The sequence below is a fragment of the Muntiacus reevesi genome, chromosome 10, assembly GCF_963930625.1.
Source record: "Muntiacus reevesi chromosome 10, mMunRee1.1, whole genome shotgun sequence".
Taxonomy (NCBI): domain Eukaryota; kingdom Metazoa; phylum Chordata; class Mammalia; order Artiodactyla; family Cervidae; genus Muntiacus; species Muntiacus reevesi.
In genome coordinates this window covers 3,175,641-3,195,269 of record NC_089258.1, presented here as the reverse complement: position 1 = coordinate 3,195,269, position 19,629 = coordinate 3,175,641, and the positions used below count along the sequence as shown (strand labels likewise).

The following is a 19,629-nucleotide window of genomic DNA, read 5'->3' as shown; positions in this document are numbered from 1 at the left end:
TAGAATTTTTTGGATATTTTTCCTGCTTGGCGTTCTGCTAGTTTCCTACATATGTGGTTTGGTGTCTATCATTAATTTTCGAAAATTTGAAGTCATTATTTCCTCAAATACTCTTCTTTTTCTTCTCTTTTCCTTTTCTTTCTGGTGTTCCCCTTATGTTTATGTTACTTCCTTTTTAAATTGTCCTACAGTTCTTGAATATTCTGTTCTGCCCTTTAAATTCTTTTGTTTTCCCCTTTGTACTTAGGTTTCTAAGTTTTTGTTGACGTTGATTCAAGCTCACTGATGCTTCCCCTTCCACTGATTCTATTCATGAGCACATGAAAAGCATCTCTTTTTTCTGTTACATTGTGGGTTTTTTTGTTACTAGAATTTCTTTTTAATTTTTTTCTTGAAGTATCCATCTCCCTGCTTCCATTTCCTATCTGTTCTTGCATGTTGCCCACTTTTCTATTAGAATCATTAGCATATTATTCCTAGTTGTTTTAAATTCCCGATGTGATCATTCCAACATCTCCACCATATCTGTGTCTCATTCTGGTGCTGGCTCTCTCTCTTAAAACAGAATGAGTGTTTTCGTTTTTGGTCTTTTAGTATGCCATATAATTTTTTGCTTAAAGTTAGACATGATGAACCTGTTAAAGGAACTCAGCTAACTAGGACTTTAGGGTGAGGTTTTATTTTTGTTTGGCTAGGAGAAAGTGTTTACTGTAGCAGTTGCTGTCAGAGACTAAAATTGTGCTCGTTTATCTATTCTCTATTGTCTTTGGGTTTCCCTTTAGACTTCTTTGTAAATAAGGTATAATACCTTCTGTGTCGACTTTCCTGGTGGGTCAGACAGTAAAGAATCTGCCTGCAATGCAGAAGACTCAGGTTCAATCTCTGGGTTGGGAAGATCCGCTCCAGAAGGAAATGGCAATCCACTCCAGTATTTTTGTTTGGAGAATCCCATGGACAGAAGGATTGTAACATTTTCTGTTATTGATACTTCTCATTACATATCTCTTCCTTCCAGGTAAAGTTTATATCTTTTTACTGGTTCTTACTTCTAATTCCCAATACAATCTCTTTTGGGAACTTTAAAATATATGTTTGGTCTGTAGAAAATTAATAAAATGAACAGAAGCTAGGATATCTCAGCATAGAAGTGATAACTATAAAACAAGAACCAAAAGGAAATTTTACAAGAGAAAATTCCATTATCTGAAATTAAAAATTCACGTGAAGGTTACTAACAGAGTTTGAACACTGCATAAGAAATAATGAGTGAAACTGAAGAGAGATTTGATAGATCTGAAGAGCAGAGGTTAAAACAACTGAAAGAAAACAGGGAACAGTCTTGGTGACCTTCGGGACAACACCATGGAATATATTTGGAATTGAAGACTGGAAAGAAATAACTGAAAAAATGAGAAAAAAAAATGCCTGTAATTTTCTCAAATGTAGTGCAAAACACCAACTTACAATTTCAAAAACCTTAGAAAACCTCAAGGAAAGATAAATATAAAGAAAACACCACCTGGACACATCACAGTAACAAAGAGAAAATTTTGTGCATAAAATTTTATTTTTGCATTCAAAAGACCAATGAATGACAACGGACTTAAACAATGGAGCTAAGATTTAAAGTGGTAAAAGAAACCTGTTGACTCATTACTCATTTATACCCAGTGAAAATATTTTTCAAAAACAAAGGCAAAATGAAGAAATTGTGGCAAACCATATACAATAATGGATGTAACTAGAATAAACATGTCAATTATAAGGCTGAGATTCTCCACCTGGAAAAAAGCAAGCTGAAATTATAAGTTGTCTAAAACATGCTCAGTCAGTCATGTCCCACTCTCTGGGACCCATGGATTGAAAATAAAAACCAATAATCTCAACCATTCCACTGAAAGTAGCATCAAAATCATTTGGAAATGCATTTACAAAAGATGTATACAATCTGTACACAGAAAGCATACAAAATGTTGTCAAGATTAAGTAAGAAAGGTCTAAAATAAAATCATCTCATTGATTGCAGACTCAGTATTGTTAAAATGTCAATTCTTGTCAATCATCACTTTCAATGCAATATCAATTAAAATCCCAGTAAGACTTTTTAAATTAAATATTTTTAATTTATATAAAACTTATATGGAAACACAAAGGAGGGAAAAAAGAACAATTGGAGGGCTTAAACTACCTGATTTCAACAGTCACTATAAAGCTACAGTAATCAAGGCAACAAACTTCCCAGGTGGCTCAGTGGTGAAGAATCTGCCTGCCCATGCAGGAGCAGCAGAAGAGGTGGTTCCATCCCTGGGTCGGAAAATCTGCTAGAGAAGGAAATGGCAACCCATGCCGGTATTCTTGCCTGGGAAATCCACAGATAGAGGAGTCTGGCAGACTCCGGTCCATGGGGTCGCTAAGAGGGGAACAGGGCTGACACATACGCACACAATCAAGGCAATGGGGTATTGGCACAGGATAGAAAATGAGTAGATCCATGGAACACAATATAGAGTCCAGAAATGGAACATGTATATGGTCAACTGAATCTCAACAAAGGCAGTAATATTATTCAATGGGAAAAGAAAGTCTTTTCAATAAATGATGTTGGAACAACTGGATAAACACATGGAAGAAAAAAGGAATTTTAATTACTACCACACCGGCCTCTCAAAACTGATACAAAGGGTGGGGCCGGGGGCTCCCAGCTGGCGGCTCCCCTGCTCAGTCCGCAGCCCACAATCGCCCTGTAAGTAGGACCCAGCCTTGTGCCGCTTCCCCAATACTGGACTCCCCACCACCTAGGTCCAGCAGAGCGCGGATATTTAGGGACAGCTGGACGCGCCTGACCCACGTGGGGGCCTCCTTCTCCTGGCCCGTTTGGTTTGCCAATTAGCCTCCAGCAGTTCTGTTTTCCAAAGGCTTTAAAGAATCTACAGGGAAGAAAAATCTCCAAGAAAGGCTGAATGGAGTGGATTCCTCTAGCTTGCCTGGCTGCAAGAGCAGTAGGGTCGAGAGGAGATAGTCTGAAGTCCGGCGTGTGAAAGTCAGACGTGGACCCTGGCATTACCGCAACGCACAGGTAGTGATGGAAGAGATCCGAAGCCTATTTGTGACTTGAATTCAGACCCACCGATGGCCGTCTCTGTGACCTTCATTCTGTCCACCCACCTGTTCACTGAGGATCTGCTCCAGGCAGGCACCTGGCTACTAAGATGCTAAGAGCAAACCTCTGATTCAACAACTTTCGACGGGTACAGAGCTGCCACGTGACCCTGGAGGCAGGGGTACCTGTGCACCGATACTGTCAACGAGCGTGGGAGGGACCGAAGGTGAGAGCCCGCCAAGGGCGGGCCAGTCAGAGGGCCAGTGGTAGCTCAGGAGGGTCGTTGCCCCTGAGAAGGGATCCGGTTCAAGAAGAACCTTTAATGCCAACTTTGCGTGCATCGGACTTCCCAGGTGGCTCCGTGGTAAAGAATCCTCCTGCAAATGCAAGAGATGCAGGAGAGGAGGGTTCCATCCCTGGATCGGGGAGATCCCCTGGAGGAGGAAATGGCAACCTACTCCAGTATTCTTGTCTAGGAAAGTCCATGGACAGAGAAGCCTGGTGGGCTGCAGTCCGTGGGGTCAGCAAAGAGTCGGACACGACCAAGCGACTGAGCACGCACTCAGGCTGCGCTGAACTCGCGGGTGAGATGAAGACGGAACTTCTTACTTTCTGCACTGGTTGAGCAACATCCTGAGTAAGACAAGGTGGGGCCACCGCTGCTTCCTCCAAAAGCGTGGGTACAGTGCGCGGGACCGGCGGTATACCGAAGAGCTCCGACGTCTGGCCATCAGAGGCCGGCTTTCCAAGTTCCACGGCCGACTGTTAAGACTCCTCATGACTGTGCCTGCCATCAACCTGCGGGGACCTCGACAGCGAACGCTGCCGGGCCGCAAGGGGCAGCGGGGACGGAGGGCACCGGCCTCCTCGAGCGCCGGCGCAGGGCGCTCCGGTGGCCTCAAACTTCGGTTCCGGGTCCTCATCTTCGTCATGGGTGTCGTGTCATTGGTGAGTACCATCGCGGGTACTGGCTCCGGAAGGCGCGCCGGGTGGCCGGTAAGTGGCAGCGGGAAAAGACCCGGCGGTGTGCACGCCCGGGTCAGCTGCGGCCGGGGGATGTCCGAGCAAGACCTACCGTGGGCTGAATGGAGGGAAGGAGCAGGGTCAGGGCCTGGCAGGGCCGACCCGGGCCCAGAGGGAGAAGAGCCCGCGTTCTCCGTCCCGGTCCTAGGCTTGTCTAGCTGTCCCAGAAATAAATTCCAGAGGAAAAGGAATGGAAAACTCCTTTGCAAGCCTCTCCGCTCCCTTTCCTTCCCCCACCTCCCTCCCGTCTTCCTTCTTCCTTTCCCTCCCTCCCCTCCCCCTTTATGTTGAGATTCTAGAACATGCTCATCGCGTCTATTCTTCCCTTTGATTTTTACAGAAAAATAGCTTTCCCACCCTCCCTTACATTCAGCACCCCTTCTCGACTGCTGTCAGTCATTTTGCAAATTCCTTCCAGGCACTTTCTCCCGCAGCAACCCACATGGCTTACAGGGTAAATCCCCCCAAATCAGGCGACTGGCCTCAGGGGCTCTGTCTAGTTTAGGAGGAAAGGGTCTGAAGCTGTTATTTTGATTTCTGTCTTGAGTCTGAAACAGGTGTGTCACGCATCCTGAAAAGACTATTTAATGGCTGCCCTGAACTCCAGGTGGAAGGGTTTCCTGTTAACCTAGCTGTCTTTTTACTTGTAAAAACAACTACCTATACCCACACAAATCTTAGAAGAAATAGGTCTCAGACCACAGGAAGACCTTGAGAACAAGTCTGACGCTATGGCTTTGTCACAGCTGATGAGGTTTAGAGTAAAAGGGAAACCCTCTGTGATGTTACTTACATTTACTTACACTTACACGTGCAATATAAAAATTACAACTAGTGAGTAACACAAAAGAAGAAGCAGACTCAAGGATACAGAGAATAACCTGGTGGTTACCAGTGGGGAGAGGGAAGCAGGGAGGGGCAAGATAGGGATGAGGGGCAAAGAAGAGTTATTGTGAGATTATATGAAATCACGTGCGTGAATCGCTTGAAAATTGTAAAGCACTATGGAATTTAAAGAATCTTTTGTTCAAAAAAAAAAAGTAACGGTGCAGCTTTTAGGGCCCATTTGTCCCTAGGGAGGAAAGAGTAGTGTTGTTTTGGTTGGCCTATCAAGGGAGAGGGAAAATCAAACTAGACCCTAAAACAGTTGCATCAGCTCGGGAAAGGAACATGGGCATGCAGCAAGGTCCATCTAGACTCCGCAAATCCAGCGAACAGTACTGCATCATTTTCGGGAAGTAAGTGGTAAGAAGCACAAAAGGAAATCCCCGATCGTGACTCACCTCTGAATCTCACCAGCTTGGGGCAGAGTGGACAAAATGCTGAGCAGAACTGAACACATTTCCACACCTCATCTTCCATTCTCAGTTCCTTCCTTTCAATTGGCCCAGGCTCAAAGGCTGCAGGAATCTTAGTTCCTGACCTGGATTCAACCTTGACCCCTGTGGTGAAAGTGCGGCATCCTAACCACTGAACCACCAGTGAAGTGGTCTCCTTTCCCTCTGTCTTCTGTCCCACGCTGCTGCTCTACAGCAGCCCTCCTGTCTCCCTCCTCTGTCTCTCTCTCTCTCACGCCCCCAACCCCCCCTCCACACACACACATCACAAGTCTGTGAGTGGCAAAGCCTCACATCTCCACCGCACCCCGGTGCACCCCAGTGTTTGTCTCTCAAACAGCGTGCAATGGAGATTACACCCCCCCGTTACTTTGACTTCGTTCTTGTCTGTGATCCTGGCTCTGTGGACTTTTCCCGACATGTCCACGCCTGTTCCCTGCCACTGGGAGTTTTGTCACATCTGCCTTGCAGCCTTTCCAGACTCTTTCACCCTGATGACTTTACGGGAATCGCTGTCTCTGCCTCAGGTTCCTGTGGCCAGAACTGCCCCGAGGAAAGGAAGGACCTTGCCTTGTCCCCGGGTCCCCACAGCCCCTGCACAGGGCTCCTCAGCAGGCTGCAGACAGGACTCCCCGTGAATGCGTGGGTGCTGTGGGGTCTAAGATGCCTGCACTAATGCTAGTGTTTGGTCCTGCTCTGAGGGGCATGGGGGTGTTGATCTGGGTGGTGGGAAATGTGACTGGCAGGCTGCGGACAGAACAGAGGTAACTGAATGTCAATGCTGACGGACTGCCCAGGTCCAGAGAAGACTATTTCAAGTTTTCACCTGATGTTACCAAAGATTTTTTAAAAGGTACCATTTGTAGTGTTAAAAGTGTCAATTCATCAGGAAGATATCTTAACCATAAATATATTGTGCCTAATAAAAGAGCTTTAAAAATACATAAAGCAAAAATCAATGAAATCCAAGGGCTATCGTATCACCCTTTAATGAAAATGAAAAAGGGTAGTAACATTATCAGGCTTCCCCAGTGGTTCAGCGGTAAAGAATCTGTCTGCCAGTGCAGGAGACACAGGTTAGATCCCTGGCCAGGGAAGACCCCTGAAGGAGGAAACGGCAACCTACTCCAGCATTCTTCCTGGAAAATCCCATAGAGGAGCCTGGCAGCCTACAGTCCATGGGGTTGCAAACAGTTGGACATGACTTTGTGACTAAACAACAACAATCAATATAAAACATTGATGGACTTTCTTTTCTTAAATACTGTCTTTGAAATTCAGAATGTATTTTTCACTTGCAACACTTCTTGATTCAGAGAAGCTGTTTGAAGTGCTCCATTCCCATAAAGACCTGGTGATTACTCTATTGAACAGCACCACCTGGACCTCTAGAACTTAGAGAAGGAAGTCCTAATTCCTGTTCTCAAGGAGGTCCTAGTCCTTGGGAGACACAAAGAGGCACAGAAATAGTGATGAGGGAAGAGCCTTCAAACAAAGCTCATGCCATTGGGCCCTGGCAGGAAAACAAGAGGAAAAATGGGTCCGACCTGTAGAGGGTCAGTGACCCTAAGGAAGGAGGTCCTGTGATCTGGAACTGAGCTGAAGACTTGGAAGCGCTGTCACAACCCGGGACCCCATGTCCCTAGGCTTGACCTTCACCTCCTGGGCTTTCCTCCTTCAGAATACCTCACTCTTCCTTGCAGGATCTCTCTCTCTCATATCTAATTCATATTTGTTAATAATGAAAGATACTCTTAAAAAAAACCCAACCTTTAAAATCTTTCCTTAATAATGTGTAATGATGATGACACTTCTGTCAATGATAAAAAATTAACTCTTCAATAATGATGATACAACAACTAGGATGACTTCTGAAAAATAATGATGTTTCTTCCTTATGCTCTTCTTATTGGATAATTAAAACTAGGTGGATCAATGAATTAATCATAATATATGAAACCAGAAAAGTACTGCAAAAATATGAGGGAAAATTTCTTACCACTCTGGAGAGGGGAAGACCTTCTTCAATATGACAACAAACTATAAAACTTGCCTAAAGGCTGTGTAAATATTAAGAAAGCCAAATGGAAGAAATCGTGACAAAGATAAAAACAAACTAGAAAAAAGTACTCAGAACACAAACCACACTTAGAAATGTGATTTCCTTAATCTGTAAGGATTCATAATGAACTAGAAAGAAGATCAACAAGAAAATAGTAGACTTGAACAACATTATAAAACAATTAGAACTAGCAGACATCTATAGAATACTCTAGTCAACAACAAAATACATTCTTCTCAAGTGTGAATGGAACATTCTCCAGAATAAACCATATACTAGCTCATAAAATAGATAAATTTAAAAGAGAGCTATAATAGAACACACAGCCTCCCACCACAGTGGAATGAAATTAGAAATCACAAACAGGAAGGAACTGGGGAACTTCATAGCTATGATAAAATTTAAACAACACACTCTCAAATAACCAATTAGTCAAGGAAGATATCAAAAAAGAAACTGTAAAATCTTTTGAGGTGAATGAAACTGAAGATACCACATGCCAAAACTTATGGGATGTAGCTAAAGCAGCTGAAAACGTAGAAAGAAATTTATGCCTGTAAATGACTGCATTAAGGAAGAGGGAAAATCTCAAATCGATAACCTAATACTATACAGTGAGACACTAGAAAATGAACATACTAAAGGTAGAGTAAACAGAGGAAGGAGATAATACAGATTAGAACAGAAAGTAATGAAAGTAAGGCTAGAAAAACACCAGAGTCCGTGCTGATGAGCTATGATGGACCTTGTGGGGCCCTGGCCCTTCTGCTTGCCCAGGACTGCAGTACAAACAGGAAAAGGCCGTTCTGGTCCCATCTCCTGCCCCAGGAGGAAGTGGTGAAGGAGGGAGACCAGGTTCATGGAGGGAAGGAAGCCAGCTGTGGTAGACTGGTTGCTCTAAAAGATGTTATGCTACTTATTACCTGTCTTGTTTTCACTAGCTGTCAATATATTCCTGAAACCTACAGCAGGCAGCACAGAGTGGGTGCTCCTATGGTTGTTGAATGATTGAATAAAAGCTGCATGTATTCCACTGTGTGGCTGTTATAATATTTAGTAATAATCCTCCTAAAACTAAAAATTTCTGATTTTTTTCAAAATTATTACACTGAGCATATTTGAAAATAAAACCATGTATGTTTGCTGATGACGTTAGTAGGTGACTTTCTAGAAGAGTAGAATCTGGGCCAACCCACCAAGCATATTTTGTACTTGTAAATATACAAGTGTATTTTTACTGTAACCCACCTACACACACACACTTGGGCGCAGGTGCATCTGGCTTTGGTTCCTAGAATTCGGTAGTTTTGGTCTGATGTTTTGGGCCTTTCTTTGTTTCATTTTTCCTGTGAAAAAAAATTTTCATATGATTCATTTATTGATGTTTATTTTTGGCTGCAGTAGGTCTTCATTGCTGCATGCCGGCTTTTTCCAGTTGCAGTGAGCAGGGGCTCCTCTTCAGTGCGGTGTGGGGGCTTCTCATTGCAGTGGCTCCTCTTGTCACGGAGCACGGGCGCTAGGCACGCGGCCTCAGTAGTCCGGCACTGGGGCTCCTTAGTTGCAGCTCGAGGGCTCTAGAGCTCTGGCTCAGTAGTTGTGGTGCATGGGCTTAGTCGTTCCACAGCATGTGAGATCTTCCTGCCCCAGAGATGGAACCTGTGTCCCCTGCATTGGCAGGCAGATTCTGATCCATTGTGCTCCCAGGGAAGTCCTAAACTAAATTTTAAGAAAAGAATGAGGTTGGGATCCTAGTTTCATGTAGAAATTCTTATCATTGTGGATGCAGCCTCCTGTTTTGAGATGGTTTCAAAAAATCAAAATTGGTACTTAATTTTATCTTTTCACCTTCCCTGGAGACTATCGCATGCTTTCATTTCCTTATTTAGACTACTGATAATGGTGCAAAGCGTCTCCGCATTTGTGGAATAACTGTTACTTCTATTTTCCGAAGTGCCCTCATATATATTCCTCATTTGAGTCACATATATCCTGGGATGGAGTGCCTGTCTCCTGATAGGGTGGGTGGGAAAGGCCTACTGGGGCAGAGGAGACTGTGTGGGGTGCTGGGAGTGTTCTGTGTCTTGACTAGGTGATGGCTACTCAGCTGCATAGTTATCAAAGCTGGAGCAGATACTTAAGAAGTGAGGATTACTCAGGGAATGGTCTATAAAAATAGAAACTATCAAAAGGAATCAAAACAAAATTGTAGGGCTGAAAAGTCAAATAGCTGAAGTGAAAAATCCACACTGCACGTGTTTAACTGTGCAATTGACAGGTAGTAGAAAGGATCGGTGAGCTTGAAGATGGGACAAAAGAACACAGGACAGATGGCCTCTGCATGGGCATTTCCTAAAGAAAGCACAGAGTCCCTGGTTTATCTCTTCTCCTGGAAAGGGAAACAGTTGGAGATCTGTTTGAAGAGTTTGTTGATATTATCAAACAATACAAGAAATAGCTGCATTATCCACTAGCTAGAAAAGACTCGTATATTCATGAATCCATGACCAAAACACATAACTTTATATAAAGAGAAGCCTGTGTGTACTTTCCTCCCCTCCTTGCAGTCTCCTCTGGAGAAGCTGTGAGTGGCGCAGGGGCAGGGCTGTGTGTCCTCGATGGGTGATCCACTCCTTCCTTCCCCTCTTTACGCTTCAGGCTCATCCTGCATGGGTGTGTCTCCTGCTCCGACTCAGGATTCCCAGGCACCAGGTTTCTTGGAGACTGGAATTCAGCACCTCCTCCATCACCTCCTCCCTGCCCTTCCCCTGGGAGAGGGGCCCCAGCCTGACCCGGCTCCTGCACAGCCTCCCCGGGCTCCTGCACAGCCTCCCCACTGTGGTGTCTCTGGGCTGCACCTGGGCCTGGTGGGCTCCCTGGAGGTGCAGACTGGCTGTGACAGAGCTGTCGGGAAGGTGTTTTCCTTGCTGCGGTCCTTCTGTGGCCCCTCACCTGTGAGCCTCGTGATACTCTGGGGCCACCTTCTCTTTCTGACCCCACTGACCTTTCTGTATCCTCCTCAGTGGGCCTGGTGACTCAGCCCTGCAACCTCACAGAGACCCGTTTTCTTTCTCTCCTGGACCTTAGACCCTAGCTCTTCTCCCTTTGAGTTCCTGGGAGGCTCCACTGTCAGGCTTCTGTCCCCTTCCCAAAGCCACAGTGCTGAGTACAGGGCTGTATCCACTCCCAGGGGCTGCCCCTCTGCCGCACCCTGAAGCCACGGGAGCACAACCTGCCGTTTTAATCCCCGCCATCCTCCAGCACCGTCTCTCCTCTCCTCCAGTCTGCTCCTGCTCAGCCATGCCCCTGTTCCTCCAAACCAGCACCAGATGTCCTGTGACATCTCACAATAGGAAACTCCCATTCTCTAGCTCTGCACCTTTTTTCCTGACATTTCACTTTTTCCCCAATCTCCCCACCCCAACATGGACAGTACACCTCCTCTGGGGCTCTCTCTGACAGTTAGGAAGATAACCGTGAGAAGATAAGTGCATTCCCAAGATGGCAAGTATCCATTGTTATGTTAGAGCCCTTCAACCACCCTCTCTCCCAAAAACCTCAGTCACCAGCATCCTGAGAGCCAAGAGCTTGTGTATATATTTGAAAATAGATTATATTAGGTTCTTGATCATGTTCTTACTAGAACATGAGGCTTCCTAGAAGAAATAGATTATCTGGGTTAACCTAGAGAGGTATTTTTTTTCTACACACACACACACACACACACACACACACACACACACACACACAAATACCCATGCACTGTTTTGGTTTTTACCAACAGTTCGTTCATTTCTGTCTGGAGATTGGCGGAGTTATGATGTCAGGGTTGCTCACAACTGATTCCATGCACTTGTTCTGCCCCATGATGGAGAAAAGTCAGGCCCAGGACTTTGAGAAGTCAGAGGGTTTTATGTTGGGGCCGGGACAGGGGCAGGTCAGTACAGAGCTCTTCAGAATTCTGCAGGTGAATGAGGGCAGACCCTGGCAGAGTATCACACCTTCAGAGGGAGCATGACATCCTCAGAGGGGGAATGTCATCAGCAGAGGGAGGGAAGACCCCGTGGAAGAGAAGTGGTCCAGACAAAGCTCACCCCCATCCTGTATGCCCTGGTCTGTAGCGCAAAGCAGGGACCTGCATTTCCTGGTTTCCCTGGTGGCTCCGATGGTAAAGAATCTGCCTGCAATGCAGGAGACCTGGGTTCAACGCCTGGGTCAGGAAGATCCCCTGGAGGAAGGAAAGGCACCCACTGCAGTATTCCTGACTGGGAAATCCATAGACAGAGGAGCCTGGCAGGCTACAGTCCATAGGGCTGCAAAGAGTTTAGCTGGACTGCAACTAACACTAACTATTATAGAAAATAAATATACCATTTTGCAACAATCAGATAATACACAAAGGTTCCTATGAGAAATCTCTCTCCAACACTGTCCTGTTTGGCTCTTGACTGCAGCTAAGGACAGGGAGAAATCTGCCCATGAAAAGATGCCCCAGAAAGGTGATGGGGTGACACATGACGTCACCCATACCATTCTCAACTGCCCCAGGAGAAAGAGTAACGGCGGTTACAATGACTGCACCCTCCAAAGTGGATTCACTTTCATGTCTTCTTTCGGTCCTTCCTCAAAAGGGGAGGATCCCACGTGACTGGGCTTTTGAAAGTGTAACTCCTTCACAAGAGAGGTCTGAGAGAAGCCGAGTGGTATTTGAATCTTGTTTAATGTTTTTTTATTTTAACTAAAGGGCAATAAGAAGTACCCTTTGCTGATCTAGAGGTGTCTTCCTTATCTGGAAGTTCTCTGTGTGGCATAATTCACAGGAAATCTGAAAACTTTTCCTCTAAGATCAGGAACAAGACAAGGATGCCCCACTCTCACAACGTTTATCCACATAGTACTACCAGTCCTAGCCAGAGGAATTAGGCAAGGAAAAGAGATAAAAGGCATCCAAATAGGAAACAAAGAAGTAAAACTGTCACTATTCTCAGATACATGATATTATATATAGAAAACCCTCAAGGCTCCATCAAAAACTCTTAGAATAAATGAATTCATTAAAGCTACAGGATACAAAATCAGTATAAAAAACCTATTGTATTTCTTTTATATTAATAATAAGCCAGCAGAAAGAGAAATTAAGGAAATAATGTCATTTACAATTGCATCAAAAAGAATAAAATTCCTAGGAATAGATTTAACCAAGGAAGTGAAAAATATGTATATTGAAAATAAGACATTGAAGAAGACACATCTGTGACAATATGGATGGGCCTTGAGGGCATTATGCTAAGTGAAATAAACAGGACACAGAAAGTGAATACAATATAATCTCTATTATATGTGAAATCTTAAAAAAAAATCAAGCTCAGAGATAGAGGGAACAAATTGATGGCTGCCAGAGTTGGAGGCAGCAGGGTGGGGTGGGAGAAATGGGTGAAGAGGATCAAAAGGCAGAAAGAAAAGTAAAAAGGCCTGGATGTGAACTAAGAGTTAACAGACTCAAGACAGGGCATGACTGCAGGCTTTGGCGCAGGGACTGGGGAGGGTCTGGGGGGCTGTTTACAATGTCTCCTGCTTCCTCTTGGTTCTCCATGCCATGGTAGGTGATGAGGCTGGGGCTACATAGGACCTCCACCAGCCCGAACCATCAGTTGCATCCAGTCTGCCTTGGGGTCTCTCTGGCAGCTCCCCTCCCCAGGACCAGCTTAGACTCCCCCCTCCCCTAGTTGGACTGTTACCAAAAGACCTGCCTCAGGCCTCAGGGGTCAAGGGACAAAGTGTACATTTTTTAAAATTTTTAAATTGAAAACAAAACACGGGGATTCCCCGATGGTCCAGTGGTTAGGACTCTGTCCTTCTACTGCAGGGGCACAAGTTTGCTCCCTGGTCAGGGAACTAAGTTCCCACATGCCATAAAGGAGCCAAAAAATAAAATGAAACAAACAAAAAACTTTCTCAGACTTCCCTGGTGGTCCAGGGGTTAAGAATCTGCTTGGCAAAGCAGGGACAGGGATTCAATCCCTGCTCCGGGAAGATTCCATATGTTTCGGGGCAACGAAGCTCCTGAAACACAACTTCTGAGGCCTGCGCTGTGGAGCCTGTGCTCCACAAGAGAAGCCACGGCAATGAGAAGCCCACCCACTAGGACCAGAGAGTAGCCCCTGCTCCCTGCAACTAGAGAAAAGCCAGTGTGCAGCGATGAAGACCCAGCATAGCCAGAAATAAATAAATTAATTAAAAACGTTTTTCCAAACAAACAAAACCCCAGACTTTCCTCAAGTCACAGGGGGGTTTATTGACTCTGGGTGATCAGAACTCAGAGCTCTCAGTGGATACATTGGTATTCTGGTCCACAATTTAAACAAAGAAAAAAACAATAGAATACAGGGTCTGGCTGGGGGGAACTGCTGTGACAAACAACACATAGGAAAGCTCTTCCCCACCCTGGGCCCCCACCAGGCTTCTGAGGGGGCAACTTCCAGAACACCTCCCAGGGTTGCTGGGCAGCCCAGGGCAGGAGCCCTTGTTTCCAGCCTGCAACATTCTGACCGGAAGCAGGCCTGTGGAGCAAAGCGATGAGGGATAGAAAGCAAAGGCAGAGAGGGATTTAACTCCTTTTTGAACCAGGCTCACCGGTGAGATCATTCCTTTCAGTGGAAGAGGTTTTCATAATAAGGGTTCCTTTCTCTTTTCTGTTGCATGACTAAATCTGAAAGGTGCTGTAACAGACTTTGGTGGAACCTTTTTTTTAAAAAAACAGCTATTTGTACTTGTCTTGCTGTCCTAAGTACTCACACCCTGGTAGGATAGAGAGCCCAGCAGCAGTGCAGTATGGGGGACAGACTTGGGGGCTTGGGAGCAGCACTGTGGAGTCCGCGGGAAGAGCCCACACATATCAGAGACCCTCTGGGAAGTGAGAGGAAAAGTAGAAGATACTGGGAACCCTGAGGAGTGAATGCTGCCTTTTTAGGCACCATCAAAGGCGGTTTGGTACCTCTTTAAACATAGATTCTATTTAGATGCCAGTGCTTATTTACTTGTCTGCCTTGGGTCTTTGTTCCGGCAGGGGTGGTCTTCCTTCCATCCTGTGGGTTTCCTTCCTTGTACTGCATGCACTCTCTTGCTGTAGAGGGTGGGGCTCAGTAGTTGGGGGTGCACCAGCTCAGTAGCTTGAGGCATGTGAGATCTTAGTTCCCCCTATCAGGGATCAAACCTGAGATCCCTGCATTGGAAGGCAGATCATTAACCACTGAAGCACCAGGAAAGTCCTGATTTGGTAACTTCTTGGTCCTGGCAAACTAGGGAGATGGGACAGTCCAGGGTGACTTGGACCCTTCTCTGAGCCCAATGACAGGAAGTACTGTATTGCCTCAATGTGAATGGTGACCCCAGTTTGTGAAATCAGAGACATTCAGAGTCATGAACACAAAATAGAACTTGGTGGATACATTCATCTGCAAATAAAGTGTTTCAACTACATAGTCACAGCCAGGCCACCTTCTTTCTCCTGGATGCCACTTCTATTGGGGCGGGGATTTATTCACCAGGCTCCAAAATGTTCTGTTGGGTAGAACTCCAGGTTTATAAAATAAAAGTGACAAAAGTAAACTTATAAGCCATGCTAATGATACTTAAGATCTTTGAAAAGTAGAGTTCACAACAGGAAAATATGGTGTGTATCCTTTGCCCTTGGGAGCTTCCCTGCTGACTCAGTGGTAAAGAATCCACCTGCCAATGCAGGAGACTTGAGTTCCATCCTTGGGTCGGGAAGATCCCCTGGAGAAGGGAATGGCAACCCACTCCAGTATTCTTGCATGAGAAATCCCATGGACAGAGGAGCCTGGCTGGCCACAGTCCAAAAGAGTTGGCCATGACTTAGCAACTAAACAATTCTTTGCCTTTAAATAAATACTTATTTGTAATTCCATAGTAAAGTGATTATTAACACTATTTATATGATACAGGCCCAGGGCAAAAAGGTTCACCAGGTCTGTCTCATTTCATAAGTACTTAAATCTCAGAAAGTGCAAGTGAGTCTGGCAACCTACTGATTTTTCTAACAATTCAAGGTTTCCTAGTTGACTCATCACTCCCCTCCAGTACAGTACAGGGCACCTCTTGGATCTCCTTCTTGGCTGTCCGTGTTCTCTGGCCTCCTTGGGGCCCTGGTCAATGAAGGGGGGTGGGGTGGGGTGGCTGGGGAGCGGGGCGGGGAGGAGCAGAAGCTGGGAGTGGGCAGAAGGCGGTAATTAGAAGACAGGTGGTTCATTCATTTTTTTCAACCCGTGGGGCACTTGACCTGCAAAGGGCAGAGTTAGGACCTGCCTGGAATGCAGATTCTGAGTCTCACTGGCCAGATCACACAGAGCACGTGGGAGGTGCCCTGTCCCCGCCTCCCAAAGGCACAGACCAGGCCGGCGCTGAATGAAGAACCGCATCCACAGGGTATTAGCTGGCGGAAGTTCCCCTTCCGCACCAAGGAGAATTAGGGGTCCGGGCTCCCCTCCTGAGCCACGCGTGATTGGCTGGAAGTAGCAATGATTACACCAGCGGGCACTGGTTCATTCGCTCCCCCGGGAGGCGCAATCCCAGGGCGGGCTGTATAAAGGTAGAAGCAGGCTCGGATTAAATAGCAGAGCTCGGCTCCGCGCTCCTCCTAGAGGCGACCTCGCGCCCCACGAAACACACTTTCATTTCTGGTGGCTCTGGCGGCTGTCACCCCGCGGCAACCTGTACAGCGAACGCTGCCCGACCGCACCGGGCAGCGGGGACAGAGGCCACCGGCCGCCTCGCGCTCCCGGGGAGGGTGCACCCAGGGCCCCAGGCCTCGGCTCCGGGGCCCCTGGGCTCTCATCTTCGTCGTCTCGGGTGTCCTGCTGCTGGTGAGTTCCCGCCGCGAGTTCCCTGGCTCCAAAAGGCGCTCTTGGTGGCCCGGAAAAGGCCCGGGGGCACCTGCCTGGGCAAATCCCGCAGAACCCCCGGCAGGTCCAAGTGCGCGGCGCGTTGGTGGGGGGCGCTAGAGGAGTGCGATTCCTTGGCATCTACTTGCTGCCCAGAAGAGCTGGCTCCTTGGAGAGCCTGACCTCTGGATTGGCCCCAGGCCCAGCTGGCATCAGATCGTCATTTCTTTCCTTTCCCTTCCCTTTTCCCTCTGCCGACCCTCCTCACTCTTTTCTTTCTGTCTTTCTCTCTTTTTCTATTTTGCACTGCATTTATCTTCTAAAATGTGTCCTTTGTAAATCATTAACAGTGTAGGCTCCATCTTCCCCCCACCACTGCCTTAAGCACCCTTACATTTCCTTTTCTCTGAAAGGAGAAAAACCTCAAAATTGCTTCCAGCTCCTTGGACTTTATGAATAGAAACCACCAATCGACTCAGCTTGGGCCAGATTCTCACCACTTCCTTTCAGAGGGGAGTTGGAGGCTCTGGGTGTGGTTCACCGCTGCTGCTAAGTCGCTTCAGTCGTGTCCAACTCTGTGCGGCCCCATAGACGGCAGCCCACCAGGCCCAGGCTTCCCCGTCCCTGAGTGTGCATTTTTAAGAAACTCACAATGGGGAAAAATATGCACACTTGGCACCACTTTTTTGCATTGTTTGAGGCTCTTTTCAAAGTTGCATATATGTTCAAAGAAAAAAAATTAAGGGTCTGACAAAGTTACAGGAATTGTGAAAATATGCATCTTTCATTGAATGAATTAGTACCAAAAAATCTGGAAAGAAATAGTATTTTGTATTCACAAGAAGTATAGCATTCGTTTTAAAGCATCGGTTCGTAACAGGCAGGCCTCATGCTGAACACTACGTGATGGATGTGTCTGGGTGCCTGTCGAGCATCCAGTGTGGCCATGTGCATTGTCTGTCGGGTAACTCAGAAGTGGAATTGCTGGGTCAGTGGGTTAGATCATTCTACACTTTTGTCTGGACAGTGACAAACTGTTCTCCCAAAGAAGCCTGGGCCATTTTAAACTCACACGAGGAGGCCACGATGGTGCCCCGTTTCCTGGCACCCTCACCGCACTGAACTTGAGCGCTTTGGTCTCAGAAGTAAAGCTGGGATGCCATGGGGCCACGCTTCCGATTCTTCATTCCAGTAGAGTGTTTCGAGGCTCCATGAGATTGCTGAGACTGGGAGTGGGTAGCCAGGAGACCCAGGTTAGGTCACAGGGCAGGGCACAAAAATACAGACAATAAAGAACACAAATCTTTACACAAATTCTTTCAGATAACAGGAGTTCTTCACTAGTTCTTCTAAGGCCAACATAACCCTAATACCTAAACCTAACGGAAACATTTGAAAAGAAGAAAAAAGTACTTTTAAATACCCTTCCTAAAAACAGAGGCAAAATTCCTTTACAAAGCAAACAGTAAACTACATTCAGGAAGATTTAAAGAAGAAAACATACCATGACCAAATGGCGTCAATCTCAGGAATAAGTGTTGGATTAACATCTGAAAATCTATCAGTGTTTTTCACTATATTAACAGTGTGGGGGCTTCCCTGGTGGTCCAGTGGTTAAGAAGCTCCTGGCAATGTGAGAGACACCAGTTCATTCTCTGGTCTGGGAGGGTCCCACATGCCTGGGAGCAACTGAGCCCATGTGCTACAACTACTGAGCCCCCACTGCAACTACCGAAGCCTGTGCACCTGGAGTCTATGCTCCACAACAAGAGAAGCCACTGCAATGAGAAGCCTACGCAAGAAAATCAAGAGTATCCTCTACTTGCCACAACTAGAGAAAAGCCTCACTTTCTATAGGACTATACTCACTGTACAGTCATAAGGTATTTGATTTAGGTCATACCTGAATGGTCTAGTGGTTTTCCCTACTTTCTTCAATTTAAGTCTGAATTTGGCAGTAAGGAGTTCCTGATCTGAGCCACAGTCAGCTCCCGGTCTTGTTTTTGCTGACTGTACAGAGCTTCTCCATCTTTGGCTGCAAAGAATATAATCAATCTGAGCTCGGTGTTGACCATCTGGTGATGTCCATGTGTAGAGTTTTCTCTTGTGTTGTTGGAAGAGGGTGTTTCCTGTGACCAGTGCGTTCTCTTGGCAGAACTCTATTAGCCTTTGACCTGCTTCATTCCATACTCCAAGGCCAAATTTGCCTGTTACTCCAGGTGTTTCTTGACTTCCTACTTTTGCATACCAGTCCCCTATAATGAAAAGGACATCTTTTTTGGGTGTTAGTTCCAAAAGGTCTTGTGGGTCTTCCTAGAACCATTCAACTTCAGCTTCTTCAGCGTTACTGGTTGGGGCATAGGCTTGGATTACTGTGATATTGAATGGTTTGCCTTGGAAACGAACAGAGATCATTCTGTCATTTTTGAGATTGCATCCAAGTACTGCATTTTGGACTCTTTTGTTGACCATGATGGCTGCTCCATTTCTTCTAAGGGATTCCTGCCCACAGTAGTAGATATAATGGTCATCTGAGTTAAATTCACCCGTTCCTGTCCATTTTAGTTCGCTGATTCCTAGAATGTCGACATTTGCTATCTCCTGTTTGACCACTTCCAATTTGCCTTGATTCATGGACTTCACATTCCAGGTTCCTATGCTATATTGCTCTTTACAGCATCGGACCTTGCTTCTATCACCAGTCACATCCACATCTGGGTATTGTTTTTGCTTTGGCTCTGTCTCTTCATTCTTTCTGGAGTTATTTCTCCACTGATCTCCAGTAGCATACTGGGCACCTACCGACCTGGGAGTTCCTCTTTCAGTGTCCTATCATTTTGCCTTTTCATACTGTTCATATGAGCTTAGCTGTCCCCAAATATTTAACAGGTTGCATTTTATCTTGTTTAGATCCAGGCAGTTGAACTGGGCTCAACATAAGCTGTTTCCATTTTTGTTTTTTCTCTCTTAATGTCACTTTCTACTTTAAATCACTCCCAGATTAAAGTTACAAAACTATACAAAACCTTTGTTTCCTGTATCATCTGAAACAGAGCTGCTGACATGACAGATCCCATGAATGGACACTTGAATATATATTTCCCACAAATTAGGACAGTCTCCCCCCAAATGACAGTCCAATCCTGAACATCAGAACACTATCATCAACACATTAATTCTGGTCGAATCCTCAGACTCCAGTGATTTTTG

General features: G+C 45.9%; 1 protein-coding gene across 2 annotated transcripts in view; it reads left to right on the top strand.

The window, feature by feature from the left end:
• Window positions 1–1,582: 1,582 nt before the first annotated feature.
• The window catches only part of LOC136176709 (tumor necrosis factor receptor superfamily member 10A-like), a 29,229-nt gene continuing 11,182 nt past the window's right edge, over window positions 1,583–19,629 (top strand). For both annotated transcript variants that reach the window (XM_065947211.1, XM_065947212.1), the window contains exon 1: window positions 1,583–4,048. In XM_065947211.1, coding sequence (XP_065803283.1) covers window positions 3,878–4,048 — 171 coding nt within the window. In that variant the 5' untranslated portion in view covers window positions 1,583–3,877. The remainder of the gene's footprint in view (window positions 4,049–19,629) is intronic.